We start from the raw sequence: 15,552 nt of genomic DNA on the forward strand, positions 1-15,552 counted from the left end.
TGCTTATATTTTATTCCATTCTCAGTTTTGCTGTTTTTAATGCGCATTTTAATATTTGACTTCTTTTAGTAAAGCTTTCTTTGGAAATGTTTAAGATTTTGTTGTTTACTTTGCTGCATTAAATGCACATTCTGTAGCTGACCTTCTTTGCCATGTTTTATTCTGAAATCTTTTAATATTTTGAAATCTTTTACGAGACTAATTTAGTTTCCTGTTAAAATACATTACTTGGAATGTATACTTTATACAGTCATACCTTGGTTTTCGAACAGCTTAGTTCTTGAATGTTTTGGATCCTGAATGCCGCAAACCCGGAAGTGCGTGTTCCGGTTTGCGAACTATTTTTGGAAGCCGAACGTCCAACGGGGCTTCTAATTGGCTGCAGGAGCTTCATGCAGCCAATCTGAAAACACGCTTTGGTTTCCGAACGTTGTGGAAGTCGAACAGACTTCCGGGATGGATTCTGTTCAACTTCCGAGGAATGACTGTATTTGACTTTCTTCAGCAATGTTTTCTTCTGGATTGTTTTATTTGCTGTTTTAATGTGTTGCAAGCCGTTTTGAGGCTTTTTCTTTAAAAATATACAGCGGTATAGAAATTAAACGAATAACAACAACAACAATAATAATGCTGGCTGGGGCTAGTGGGAGCTAGAGGTCAACAGCTGGAAAGTTGCAGAACAGTCACTCCTGTTCAGGAAAGAGGCTTCCACAGTTACCATGATTCTGCCAACACTTTCCCTTCAAGGTATAGGAGGAGCCTCTTAGGCAGCAGTCAGGCAGCAAATGAAACTGGCAGCAGAGTTGCCAAAAGAAAACACACAAAGATAAACTGAGTAGAAGACTATGAGGAGTTTTCAGATTATTCACTTACACCAGAAACATCTTATCTACAACCTTTGCACCGCAATGGATTTCCGTTGTTTTGGGTTGCGGCTAGAGTTGTGATGGGAGCAGTGGGAGGACAGCAATCGGGAACATATTGAACACACAGTTTTCGTTCCAGCAGAAGGCCCAATAAAGATTCCTTTAACTTTTCCAAACCTTTGGGCAAACCCTCATTCTCACCACCACCTCTACCCCACTCACGGTTCATTTTTAACCTCCTCCCCATGCTGTCCTCAATCGAGGGAATTACCTGGCATTATCTCGGCCATGAGACTTCAGGAAATTCTTGTCTCGGTGTTTCGACAGGAACGTCACCAGCTCCTCGTTGGTCCTGCAGGTGGCAGCAATTCAAAGGAAGAATTAAAACAACCAAAGCAGGGGTTCAGTGGCAAGACTAGAGGGTTTTTCAGATAAGTCAATTACAGTACGATGAAGTGGGGAGGGGAAAGTGCTGCCCCAACCTATCTGCATCTGTCTGAAGAGAGCCTGCACACAACAGTATATGTCCGGCTTCTTCCCACATTATCGAAATCCCTGTTTCACCAAGTTCCCCTCATGGCAAAAGCCCTGCACTCATCCCACCCGCCTTGGGTTCCCTTTCAACTCTATCACTCTATGATGTATATGAATTTTCAAAAAGAGAACAGCAGGACAGGAAATACGACGCAGCTTCTGCAAGAAGAGAGAATGCAGCGCTTATGTTTTGGTAATGAAGCCATCCAGTGTCTTTTGGAAAGCCTTTGTCTAGTAATATGAATCTGCCTGGGCAAAAGAGGAAAGAACTAACTGGTGAAGCCCACACACTTCAGTGGTGCAATGTTTAAGAGTAAAGGATCAGGGCAGTTTGAGACTTGTCAGGCTCTTTGTTAATGGATAAAAAAGTGGCAGCTTTTAAGCTCTCAAGGTATTCTTTGAAGAGCAGAAACTCCATTGCGGCCCAATGCAAAAGTAAAAAACCGAGTTATTATTTGTGGTCAGCTACTGTCTAAATCAAGTATAGGGGAAATAACATTCAGAATTGTTAAAAGAACTAATGGACTGTCTCTCCTCCATCATAAAAAGAGTCGCAAAGGGGAGCACTTTCCCCTAAGTTTGTTGCAGAAGTTAATCATGAAAAGTTTGCAAGGGCTGCTGCCTCGAACCCAAGAGACCCAGATGTGCCAAGTAACAAACACTTTGTATAAAAATGACAGCAGGGGTGCTACACCAATTTTTCCCCCCGCTCTTAAAACATCTGGTACAAACTGTTTCCAGACAGGCTAGTCGCTGCAGCTGAAGGACCCTGGACCAGAAGGTCTCAGGTTCAATCCTTAGAATCTCCAGGCAAGGCAGGTAGAGATCCCACCTATAATCCTGGGGAGCCGTTGCCAGTAGATGTAGAGAATACTGAACTAAATGGACCAATAGTCAGTACAGTGGTACCTCTACTTACGTTCACCTCCGGTTACGGATCCTTCGGCATACGTATGCGGCAAACCCGGAAGTATTTGTCTGGGTTTCGCCGTGCACACATGCACAGAAGTGCTCTACGAACCGTGCGCATGTGCAGAAGCGCTAAACCGCACCGTGCAAATGCACAGAAGTGGCACCTCCAGATATGCACACTTCAAGATCCGACCGGAGCTCTGGAATGGATCCCGCCTGCAACCGGAGGTACCACTGCACAAAACAGCTCCCTATATTCCTGGCCCTGAATAGTATGGCAGTTCCACTGTTCTCAGTGTCTCATTTAAAGTCAACAGTTGTTTTGCACAAACGCAACAATTCACGCCTCCAACACTCAGAGAAGTGATTTTGTTTCAGAAACCTGCAGAAGCAGCCAAGATCTGAAAATCTGGGTTAATTGCCCTGCATCCTAGCCAAACCCTACTCTATTCCCATTACTGGGTCTCCTTCACTCAGTCTCCCTAATTTATTAAAAGGGTGTTTGCCTTGTCTTGCCTCCCTCAAGATGTGGCATCCTGCTTGCCTTCTTCCCCATTTTCCAACATGCAAACTCTCTCCCACCAACTGCTCAGGCGAGGCTATAGAAGGTGAGGAGCCTCCAACTCTAAGCCATGGTGTTTGAGTAGTCAAAGCCTCAGCTGACCTTGCAGGTAATTCCCTGTTCTGCTTCCTCCCACGCCCGCTCTCCCCACAACGAACCTGGTAGGGTAGTCTGTGGCACTCAAGTTGATGAAGTAGTCCCAGGCCCAGTCCGCCATCTCCAGCAAGTCTTTCATGCTGCGCAGGTACATCTTCAGCAAGCTGGCGCCACCCCAGATAGTGACCATGCGCCAAGGGGTGACCCGGATGTTGGGATAGTGCTGGGCCAACTCCACCACTTCGCGGTGCAGGTAGGTGGAGCGCTGAAAGGGGACAGAACCAAGTTTGAGTCCCAGGGGGAGGAGCATTGCTTCATTTGGTCCATTCCTTCCTTCCTAGAAGGAGCTCTTTGAAAAATGTGTAGTAGTGCACCTTGCTATTCTGGGAGGACCTTGGAAGAAACGTGACAGTGTCTGCTTTCATTTGCAAGATTTCTGCTCCTTTATGATTGCACACACCTCTAACATTTCCCTTTGTTTGTGCCAGGGGACCTAAGGCAAGGGATCTTGCAATGGACTATCTATCTATCTATCTACACACACACACACACACACACACACACACACACACACACACACACATAAATTTAAATTTTCTGTTTTACAATTTAGAATACTCATTTAAACATCCTTAAAATATCAATGACTTCCCTTCTTCTCTTTCCATGGTTCATTTTGCATATCATAAGTCCCTGCATATTTTACATAAACCAAAACATTCAGTATTCCATTATTACATCCATCAAAACTTATTTACACTGTTGAATTTATCTTAATGCTGCCAACGTTTTCAAGTGTACACAATCTCCCCCCATACATTCAATGAACCATTTTTCAATCTTCTCTAAACGTATGTTCTTCTTGTTCTCTTATTCTATATGTTAAGTCTGCAAGCTGCACATATTCCATCAGCTTAAGTTGCCATTCTTCTTTAGTTGGGACCTCACTCCTTTTCCATTTTGGGGCTAACAAAACACAGGCCGCATTAGTTGCATACATAAATTTTTTTGGCAACACGCTTCAATGAAGGCAGGAGTGACACGTCTCCCTATCAGTAAAGCCAGCAGAGATAAGACAAGGGAGAGAATCTTTCACAGTGCCCAGAGAGAACTCAGGGGAAGGGGTGGCAGTCTCTGGGCTGTACAGCAGGGAGTGTTGTGCAGAGGGCAAGACACAATTTCTCCAGGCGACCTAGCAAGGAGATCTGTGGACTCTTGGTTTGTGCCATTCCTCCCGCCTCCCTCTCTCCTCTTAGTGCCAAGCTGTATTAGCACAGGCCGGGAGGCCACCTGCTTTACCTTGTCCACATGGATGTAGAAGAAATGTTGCTGGTGATACACAGCCTTGATGAAGCGCTTCAGCTGACGGATGGCTCGCCCGTGAACGACCAGCATGTAGGCAATCCGAACTGGCTTGCTCACAGAGGCGTGGAGCATTCGGCTTTCATCCCACTGGATAATGGGGCTGACTTTCCCTGCAGAGATCAGAAGGGATTGCAGATGGACTCAAGGTTATCTGAGCAGGAAGGGGGAGTGAAGAGGAGCTAGTGCACAAGCTCCTGAGGCCAAATGACCTTGAGGTCAGAAGAAAAGCTGCATTCCTACCCTGATCTCAGAAATACAGGGTGGAAGAATAACCTAAAGCAGCACATTTATACTGTCATCCAACTTGCAGCTGCAACATATCAGAAATAAATGTGCAACCCAGCACTGAGGAAGGCAAAAAAAAAAAAAGGGCACAACCATCTTTTTCTGTGTGCAAATCAGACCTAAGTCTGGGTAAAAACCAGCCAGGGATCGAACCTGGGACCTTCAGAATGCAAAGCAGATGCTCCACTCCTGAGCTAGTACAGCCCTTCCCAAATTACCGTATTTTTCGCTCTATAACATGCACCTGACCATAACACGCACATCGTTTTTAGAGGAGGAAAACAAGGGAAAAAACATTCTGAATGAAACAGTGGATGTATCATTTTTGTGCTTCATGCTGGGGCCACAGACATGTGATCTGATGAAGAATTTGGGGTGACCCAATGCAAAGATCCTGAGGATCCATGTAGACCCATGCTTTGTAACCACGTTTTTGCACCATTGCAGCCCCAGGCAACAGTGGGTGCGTGATTTTTGGGGGGCAGGCTGTAGCCATGGACATGCTATGTGATCTGATGGTGAATTTGGGGTGACCGAATGCAAAGATCCTGAGGATCCATGTAGATCCATGCTTTTTAACCACGTTTTTGCACCATTGCAGCCCCAGGCAACAGTGGGTGCGTGATTTTTGGGGGGCAGGCTGTAGCCATGGACATGCTATGTGATCTGATGGTGAATTTGGGGTGACCGAATGCAAAGATCCTGAGGATCCATGTAGATCCATGCTTTTTAACCACATTTTAAGTGGGGAGGGAAGGAAAAACACAGAACGGACAAGGAGCACGAGAGGGGTGTGCAGAGAAGCAGCTGGCTAAGAATGCAGGAGAGGGGTATAACGGGAGGGAGGAAAGGAAGGCAAAAGTTTTCCCTCACCTACCCACCCAAGCCAGCCAGCTCTCTCTCTCTCTCTCTCTCTCCCTCCCTCCCTCCTGCATATTTTCAGCAGCACGGAGCACAGAGACGACACTCTGCTTTCCCCTCTGTTTGCCTGGAGGGGAGGGGCTTTCCCTGCTCTTTGTTCCGTCTGAGCAAACACAGCAAGGAAACAGAGATGGGTTGGCAGTAAGACCCTGAGGCAGTATGCAGGAAAGCAGCCGCTTCCTCTTTTCAGGTTTCCCTTCTCCAAGACGCGCGATTTGATTTTTGCCTGATTTTTTTTGCCTCCCCTCGCGCCATTTGGCTCCAGGGACCACTCATTCACTCAATAACACGCACAGACATTTCCCCTTCCTTTTTAGGAGAAAAAATCTGCGTGTCATAGAAGGAAAAATACGGTACATGGCCCATGCCCCATTTAATTAAGGGGATTGTCAACTTCTCTCTTTGGCCATAGTGCAGTGGCAAGACAGCTGATTTGCACACAGGAGGCCTCAAGTTGTCTCCAGCTAAAAAGGATTCCAAGCATCTAGGTTGGGAAAGACCTGTGGTTTGTTCCGTTGCTAGTCAAAGTGTACAGACCCATGCTCTCACTCAGTGGGAGGCTGCTTCCATCGTATCTATGGGGCAATGGTCTGCTCAGCGACTGCGTTGGTGCCTGCAGAGGGTAAATGTCTCTACCCTGAGACAAGAGAACCACATAGCACCGAAGAAGCATCCTCTCTGCAAAGCGGAAACTGTGCTGCAAAGGTGAATTCAGGTCTCACCTGAAAGCTGGCACTGCCGGGGTACGGAGCGCGGCATAAGGTTCCCGGCTTGGTGCAGGCACACCACGTTGGCTATCTCCTGCTGGCACTGTTTGCTGCTGGCTCTGGCTAACGCAGACAAGGCGTCCTTGCCGGCGATCTCACACTTGGGAGTGAAGTTGTTCTCTGTGGGCTGGGGTGCCCCTTCCACGCTGCCCGTGTCCCCGTGCTGGAAGACGGCTAGCTGGGCATCCCCTCTGAGCTCCGTCAGGTTCCTTTGGCTTGAGGAGTCCAAGTAGACGGGGAACCGGCGCCCGGGCTTGTGCTTCCCCGTAACCGCTCTCACCACTTTGGCCACTAGGACTCCGGGGTTGTCCGGATGGCTCTTCCATCGCCCATGCTTCCGGCTCAAGCTGCCCCTGCGGCCTGCCGAGCTGTCCAAATCCTTGGACCCTTCCCCGTTCTGAAGCAGCTGGGCCTTCTTCTGCCGTCCCTTCTCCCGTTTCAATCACACACACACGCAGAATAAAAATAAAAGAGGAAAAGAAGAATTAACTTCAAGGTTCATCTCCAAGCTACTTTGCAGCATTAAAAATGAAAGTTATCAGCACCCTTGCCATTTTCTAAAGGAGACAAGCTTTTTAATTAATGTACAAGAGTACATACATGCATCAATTCATCTTCCCAGGGAACTCTGGGAATTGTAGCTGTGTAAATATAGGGATGCAGGTGGCGCTGTGGGTTAAACCACAGAGCCTAGGACTTGCTGATCAGAAGGTCGGCAGTTCGAATCCCTGCGACGGGGTGAGCTCCCGTTGCTCAGTCCCAGCTCCTACCAACCTAGCAGTTTGAAAGCATGTCAAAGTGCAAGTAGATAAATAGGTACCGCTCCAGCGGGAAGGTAAACAGTGTTTCTGTGTGCTGCTCTGGCTCGCCAGTCCCGGAAGCTGTACACCGGCTCCCTCAGCCAATAAAGCGAGATGAGCGCCGCAACCCCAGAGTCGGCCACGACTGGACCTAATGGTCAGGGGTTGCTTTACCTTTTTAAGGTGAATTCCCAGTTCCTGGGATTCTTTGGGAGAAGCCATGACTGTTTCAAAGCGGTATAATACTGCTTAAAATGTACAGTGCAGATGCGGGCGATAGTTACACAGACAGTAACAAAGACAGCTGGTGCAGTGTAATTTCAGAGTAGAGCTAGGGAAACCTGGATTCAGATCACCACTCAGCTATGAAGCTAGATGGATTTACCTGTTACTCTTTCCCCCAGCTGAACCTACCTCACAGGATTGCTGCAAGGATAAAAAGACCAGGGATGGGGGGGGGGGCATATACACCACCTTGGTGTCCTTGAAAGAAAGGCGAGGTGTAAGAGCAAAAACAAATAAATAAACAAACAAACGTATTTCTCTATTTATGGCATGTTCATCTATATGTATAGTAAATCAGGTTTGTGTCAAGAGAAACATTAGATTCACAGAATCTTGCAAGAGGCATACATTTACAATTCTAAAGAAAAAAATCTACCTTCTCTGCCACCCTATATATGTTTTACTCCAAAGGAAGACCCACCTTGTTTAATAGGAATAAAAACCATGTAAATGGACATAGGACTGCATAGGAACCTGTGACCCTCCAGATGTTGTTGGTACTACTACAGTGGTGCCTCAGGTTAAGAACTTAATTCGTTCCAGAGGTCCGTTCTTAACCTGAAACGTAACCACTTTAGCTAATGGGGCCTCCCGCTGCCGGAGCACGATTTCTGTTCTCATCCTGAAGCAAAGTTCTTAACCCGAGGTACTATTTCTGGGTTAGTGGAGTCTGTAACCTGAAGCGTATGTAACCCGAAGCGTATGTAACCCGAGGTACCACTGTACTACCACTGCAACTGATCGCTGATCGTGCTGGTTGAGTTGACAGGACTTGGTAGCCCAACTTGGGAGGGCACAAGTCCTCCTTCCCTGCTCTACAGCTTTTCATTGATTGGAATTCTTCACTCCATTCCATTCTGCCTCCCCCAGTTTTCCTCCCCTCCCCAACAAGCACTCAGCATTCTGTGGACACCGAGCATGCTCAGTCCACACTGCCGCCATTTTTTGACCCCATGTGCTCTCTCTCTCTCTCTCTTCCTAAACATTTTCCTACTTCTGCAAACCTTGGGAGTGCCCCAGAGTGTGTATTCCTCTCCTCTTGTTTCTCCTTGGCTCCATAATTCTGGCTACCGTCCTATTGGCACTCAGCAGCTGAGTTCAGACAGAATGATTAAGCTTAGCTGATTTTAGATAACTATTAGCAGGCAAAAACAATCCCCCCCCCTCCAGTCCTCCTTCCCTATGGTTGTTGTTGTTTTAATCTGCTTTCGTTGTGGGTTAAAATACAGGTGCTTATCCACAAAACCACATTAGTCCTTTAAAAAAGAATATATCTATATAAATATAACTGTTTGCTCCCCCACCGTAACAACCATCCATTTCAAGAACATTTCTATTGTTCCTCAATCCATTTTTTTCTCTGGCAAGTATGCATTTCTCCCTTTCCATTATGAGAGCAAGCTTCTTCTTTCTTTAGTTGTGTTTCTTTTCTTTTTTCCAAAACAAGAACAAACTGCGTTCTCTTCCACAACAAGGCAAACTTCTCAGAAGTGAAATGGACTGTACCCAGCAGAACTTGTAGGTGGATCTGCAGAAAGGCACCCTGCTCCATTCGGCGTATGAGACATGAGGCAGCAAATGCATTCAAGACAAGAGGGGCAAAGGTGACTTGCCCTCCCCACAAAGTTCCTCCTCCTCCCATCCACCCCCTTCTGCATTATGTTTGCACAGCTTGCAAAGCACCCAAGCTGGATGAGGCTAGTCAAGGCTGCTTCTTTTGCTTTAAAGAAAGAATGCTCAGTATGCCGTCTTCCTCATGCCTGAACTCAACGGTTTAATTGGCTCACCCACATCCAGCTTCCAGACACATTGAGGCACTGAGAAGCTGTGCTGTTCTCCCCCCAATCCCCACCCAGCTGCCCATGTTGGTTCGCAGGCGCAGGCTTGTAAAAGTAATTTAAGAGACAGCAGAGCTGTCTGACTGGTTTAGCAATACCTTGGTAGATTCTAACATGCCAAGCTGAGCTATCTCTGACAAAAACAAAACAAAACCCCTCCTCACCTGAAGGAGTATGAGCATCCTTTCACACAGGGAGCTTTGACTGAAATTTCCTCCCGCAGACATTTAGTTGTTAGGTGTTTCTCCCAAAAGGATGAGAGAATTTCCATCAGAAAAATCACTAGGATGTTTAGTCAAAACAAAATAAAAAAAATTCCTTCCAGTAGCACCTTAAAGACCAACTAAGTTAGTTCTTGGTATGAGCTTTCGTGTGCATGCACACTTCTTCAGATACTGGTATCTGAAGAAGTGTGCATGCACACGAAAGCTCATACCAAGAACTAACTTAGTTGGTCTTTAGGGTGCTACTGGAAGGAATTTTTTTATTTTGTTTTGACTATGGCAGACCAACACGGCTACCTATCTGTAACTAGGATGTTTAGGGAAGCTTTTGATGTTTGATGCATTACTGTATTTTAACATTTTGTTGGAAGCTGCCCAGAGTGGCTAGGGAAGCCCAGCCAGATGGGTGGGGTATAAATAATAAATTATTATTATTATTATTATTATTAGGAAAGTGAAAGGTCGATTATGACCACGCTCTACGTTCAACCAAGCTGAGCAGCTAGATAGAATAACAGAACTGCCAAGTTGGAAGGATCATCTAGTCCAGAGGTTTTCAACCTTTTTCAGTCAATGGCTCCCTTGGCCAACTAAGTTCTTTCTGCGACACCCCTGTGGGGCTCAGGAACCCAGTTACATCACCCCTTGCTTGCAGAGTTGGCAGCATCTCACTCCTTTTCAAACACCCTCCCTTGTGGAGTGTTTCCTCAACCTCCTCTCCCCTCTCCTTGTGAGTCCTCTGGGCAGCCACTGCTGCCACCCCAGTCTCTGGGCTGCCCCCCTGCCCCCAAAAGAGGTGCCTCCTCACACTGCCCCACAGGGGCCTGGGACTTGTCTGTCCATTCCCAACAGCAAGGGCTGGTGGACTGGCTGGCTGGGCTCCCTCGCCCACTTGCTTGCTTACTCCAAGGCCGCCTCAGCTCCTGGCACCCAGCACCCCCTGACCAGCCCCAGAGGCACCATTTGCCTGCAGACCTTGTAGTCAGGGCTGCTGCAACTAACAGCTGTGCAAGCCTTTGGGAGGCAGAGACGTGACAGGGCATCTGAAGGGGGAGGGAAGGAAAGAGGGACAGAGGCCAGTACTGCCAGCGGCACCCCGACCATCATTCAAGGCACCCGAGGGTGCCAAAGCACATTGATTGGAAACCACTAATCTAGTCCAAACTCCTGCAATTCAGGAATATATAGCTGTCCCATACGGGGCCTGAACCTGAGACCCTGGTGTTATCACCACCAAGCTCAAACCAATTGAGCTATCTCAGTGCACATAGGGGCAGGGAAGCTTTTAATGTTTGACGGATTAGTGTATTGTAATATTTTGTTGGAAGCCACCCAGAGTAGCTGGGAAAACCCAGACAGATGGGTGGAGTATTATTATTATTATTATTATTATTATTATTATTATTATTATTATTATTCTGGAGGACACCACAATAGTTACTATGTCCAACGCTATCAAGAGCAGGAGTGAGGACCTTTGGCACATTGGATGTTGCAGAACTACGACTCTCATCAGCCCCAGTAAGCACAGCCAATGGCCTGGGATGATGGGAGTTGTAATTCAGCAGCTTCCGGAGAGCCACAGGTTCCTCACCCCTGATCTAGAGGACCAGTTTCCCCACTCCTGCCGTAAATAATTAACAACCAGACCAGAGTCATAGCAGACAGCAGTTACCCCAGATGGGCCATCCTTTCTGATGCCCACCATCTCCAGGAAAAGTTCCTCACTTTTTACACAAAGCAGGGGCGGTCATGCTAGCTCCTAAGAAAGAACTCCCAACATTCATTTTGGGGCAGCGCCTTTGTGAGGACCGACCAAAATGTCACCAAAAGTAGTGGCAAAGTCTTCCGTCAGGCAAGATGTTATACAAAGCAGGTGGTCAGGGGACAACAAGAGAGTAGGGAAGGGGGGTGGGAGTTTTGAAGCTCTGCTTTCCAGGTGGCATTTAACTGCTACTGACACACAGAAGTATGAAAGGGGACCTACCAGCCATGAAGATGGTGAATGTTTCTTAAAACAGTCACTTTTCCACACACTTACCCATCTGGAAGGAAGTGCATTATGACTGCAGGGACAATGAGTGTGACAGTCTCTCTCTCACACAATTTGCTATCTCCTAAGAGATGATTAATTTAACATGCCTTTGAAGTGACCTTGCGATCAGTTCTGAATTTATAACTTGGGTTGCAGAATTATCCCCCCAAAACGGGGGGGGGGGGGATTTCCTCATCACAATAAGTCAGTTGAACCTGATTGAAACTAAATAGCTTCTATTAAGTAATCATCCTTGCAGAAACGAAGTATGAGAGAGGGAAAGAGGCTATTTTTTGATGCAGGGGAAGCCTGGCTGTGGGAAATTACCATGGTAGCCAGCGAAACAAGTCAGATGCTCTCCATTACAGTATTGGTCCCCCTCTATTTGTCAATTTTCTTGTATATGGCATAGCAGCATGGCTGCACACGATCCTTTAGGTTAGACTAAGGATGGGGAACCTGTTGCTTGTCAGATGTTGTTGTATGGACTCCCAACTCCCAGCCAGGTGGCCAGTCATCAGGAATGATGGGAGTTGCAGCCCAGAAACATCTGGAGGGCCAAAGGTCCCCATCCCCGTACAGTGGTACCTCAGATTAAGTACTTAATTTGTTCCAGAGGTCCATTCTTAACCTGAAACTGTTCTTAACCTGAAGCACCGCTTTAGCTAATGGGCCTCCTGCTGTTGCTGTGCCTCCAGAGCACGATTTCTTTTCTCATCCGGAAGCAAAGTTCTTAACCCGAGGTACTATTTCTGGGTTAGCGGAGTCTGTAACCTGAAGTGTATGTAACCCGAGGTACCACTGTATTAGAAAGTAAAAACTTCTCTGCCATTTGGGCCAAGTTCCTGTCTCTCTGCATTACCCAGGGCTGGCTGTTTCAGTACTGAGAAAACCACAGATCAGAACAAGCAAGGAGTGATCAAATACCTCTTCCTTTCCCAAACCACTATGACTCATTTCATACTTTTTTTTTTTAAACTCTCCCAAATGCATATCTAAAGAGGTTGCTCATTTTATACATGTTGGTTTCCTTCACCAAATTTCTTCTGCCCATCTGCCACCCCAATGCTCCAGTTTAACTCAAGTGCCCCATGTGTTATTTCCCCATGGTTTCTTACTGCAGAGTGACCCACACGTTGTGCTCTGCTTGGAGGTGTTCCTCGACCATACAAAGACAAAATGCTTAAAGTGAAATCTGGGGGAGGCAATCTCTAGGACTATCATCAAAGGGTCAACTCTGAAGTACTTCAAGCGCTACGTACACAACATTCATGTGTAAAAATCAGAGCGCATTACTTGAACGTGTCAAGTCTCTTTAAAACCAAACATGACTTCTCCAGCAACTGCTTTCGCATGAAATACACCCTCCCCACTCTGAAGCGATGCAAACACTTGCAAAAGCAAGGATGCTAAACTGGAATAAACCCTCAGGCAAGTCAGTTCACATGAACGCAGCTTCAGAAGCAGTGTCATTTTAGATGTGAATCATCAGCAGGACCAGGGAATGAATACAATTATTTCCCATAACCTTAGTTAATGTTACACTGAATAACTGGTTAGGATGGCAGACAGTGTTCTTAAAGACTGCACTTTGGACGTGTGTGGGATGGCTGAATTCATCCCGCTTACCCCTAAATGACTACTTGGAAGTCAAGGTGGTAAGATATTGAGCTGGTTACGCTTCCCTGTTTGTGTAGCACACACTGTAATCCTGTAGCCAAGGGAGGCACAGTGGACCAAGGGTCAGGACTCTTTGGTTGCTACACAACCCTCAATTTCTTGATAACTGCTAACACGGAGAGCTTTATAAGGGAGGGAGTCCTACTGCTAAGGCCCAGCTGGGGTATTTGGTTCCACAGGTGGCCAATCTGTATTGGAGGGCAAGGAAATGGGGCCCCTAAAGGAATCCCCCTCTCAATAACCAGATGGTTGGGGTGGTCTTAAAACTCACAGGTCCTGAAATGCACCCCCAATGGAGTCCAGCCAATGAAAGGCTGGGAGAAAATCAACCAACTTAGGGTGACATGTTTATTGAGAATTCAGCCTGATTTTGAGAGGGGGGGGGAGGAGGGGAGAGATGGAAGGTACCCAAGGGCCATCTAGTCCATCCCCCTGCAATGCAGGAATCTCAGCTAAAGCATCAATGACTGATGGCCATCCAACCTCTGCTTAAAAACCTCCCAGGAAGGAGAGTCCACCACCTCTTGTGATAGTCTTTCCACTGCCGAACAGCTCTTACTGTCAGAAAGTTTTTCTGAATGATTAGTCAGAATCTCCTTTCTTCTACCTTGAAGCCATTGCCTCAAGTCTTACCCTAAAGAGCAGGAGAAAACAAACATGTGACAAGGCATCCCTCTTCCATGTGACAGGCCTTAAGATATTTGAATATGGCTATCCTATCTCCTCTCAGTCTCCTCTTTCCCAGGCTAAACATATCCAGCTCCTTCAAGCACTCCTCATAAGGCTTAGTTTCCAGACCCTTGATCATCTTGGTTGCCCTCCTCTGCACACGTTCCAACTTGTCAACATCCTTCTTAAATTGTGGAGCCCAGAACTGGACACAGTATTCCAAGTGTGGTCTGATCAAGACAAAATTGAGTGGTACTATTCCTTCCCTTGATCTGGACACCATATTTCTGTTGATGCCGCCTAGAATAGCACTAAAGGTAAAGGTAAAGGTACCCCTGCCTGTACGGGCCAGTCTTGACAGACTCTGGGGTTGTGCGCCCATCTCACTTAAGAGGCCAGGGGCCAGCGCTGTCCGGAGACACTTCCGGGTCACGTGGCCAGCGTGACATCGCTGCTCTGGCGAGCCAGAGCTGCACACGGAAACGCCGTTTACCTTCCCGCTGGTAAGCGGTCCCTATTTATCTACTTGCACCTGGAGGTGCTTTCGAACTGCTAGGTTGGCAGGCGCTGGGACCGAGCAGCGGGAGCGCACCCCGCCGCAAGGATTCGAACCGCCGACCTTTCAATCAGCAAGCCCTAGGCGCTGAGGCTTTAACCCACAGCGCCACCTGCGTCCCAGAATAGCACTAGCTTTGCTTTTTTGCTGCTGCATCACACCGTTGACTCATGTTAAGCTTGTGGTCCACCAAGACCCCTAGACCCTTTTCGCACATGCTGCTAGTAAGCCAGGTGTCCCCCATCCTATATTTGTGCAGCTGATTCTTCCTTCCTAAGTGCAGAACATTACATCTGTCCCTATTGAAATTCATTTTCATTTTGACATTGTGTCAAAGCCACACTCCACACTCTCCAGTGGATTTCCATCCTTTACTTATTACAGCAAGTCTGACTTTTGTGGGGACCTCCAAAGCAACTGTAATTCTGGAATCACCCCTAGATGAATGTACTGCAGAAGCAGTAATGTTGGTATATTAAGAAATTATAATAATAGGATGCTGACCAACCTGGACTCAGGGCTTTCACACTAACTAGCTTTTCTGATTTCCACATATGCCTTGCTGGTTAGCAATCAACCCAATCAGTCAACTTCTGCCATGCTTTTTTACCAGCAGTTCTGGTTTTTTGTTTGGAACAGACTAAACACAAGCAAAGTCCTTTTGGAAAAAGAAAAAACCCACAACTTCCCCTGGTTTCCTTTTCAAGCATGCATCCGAGAGAGAGAGAGAGAGAGAGAGAGAGAGAGAGAGAGAGGCCAGAACGGGCAGAGATAACAGCTCATTAGTCACCAGGCAAAGCCATCTGTTCAGGGACTTATAAATCTGTTTTTTCCACTATGAAGGTGAGAGCTGAGGAGGGAGGCTGGCAAACAACTGAAGTTTTGCTCTCTACTCAGATACAAACATCCTGCCAGGGGCAGCCAGGCACCTCCGTGAGGAAGGAAATGCTTGCATCCTTTTGGAAAAGGATGGTGCTTGCCTTCAATCTTCGGAGGAACACATGCTTCAGAAGTCTGCAGCCCAGGATATTTTCTCCCTGCCTGCCTGCCCTCTCTGGAGCAAAGGGGTTTTGTTTACTCGGAGAGCTGAACTCCCAGCAGCACGGAGGCAAGTGTCTCTGCTCCTTTCCAGCACATTGCCCTCCCACAGTCAAGCC

General features: G+C 47.0%; 1 protein-coding gene and 1 long non-coding RNA gene across 4 annotated transcripts in view; one reads left to right on the top strand and one right to left on the bottom strand.

The window, feature by feature from the left end:
* Positions 1-15,552, bottom strand: part of XYLT2 (xylosyltransferase 2) — a 36,867-nt gene that overhangs the window by 13,864 nt on the left and 7,451 nt on the right. For 2 of the 3 annotated variants that reach the window (XM_079967388.1, XM_079967386.1), the window contains exons 2-5: positions 6,264-6,738; positions 4,270-4,445; positions 3,033-3,235; positions 1,138-1,218 (exon numbers count right to left, since the gene is read on the bottom strand). In XM_079967388.1, coding sequence (XP_079823514.1) covers positions 1,138-1,218; positions 3,033-3,235; positions 4,270-4,445; positions 6,264-6,738 — 935 coding nt within the window. The remainder of the gene's footprint in view (positions 1-1,137; positions 1,219-3,032; positions 3,236-4,269; positions 4,446-6,263; positions 6,739-15,552) is intronic. The other variant, XM_079967387.1, reaches the window with a different exon arrangement.
* Positions 7,970-15,552, top strand: part of LOC307211175 — a 205,471-nt gene continuing 197,888 nt past the window's right edge. The window contains exon 1 of the long non-coding RNA XR_013836339.1: positions 7,970-8,107. This is a non-coding gene — a long non-coding RNA (uncharacterized lncRNA). The remainder of the gene's footprint in view (positions 8,108-15,552) is intronic.

This window comes from Podarcis cretensis (assembly GCF_951804945.1).
Source record: "Podarcis cretensis genome assembly, chromosome: 2".
In the NCBI taxonomy this organism is placed as follows: domain Eukaryota; kingdom Metazoa; phylum Chordata; class Lepidosauria; order Squamata; family Lacertidae; genus Podarcis; species Podarcis cretensis.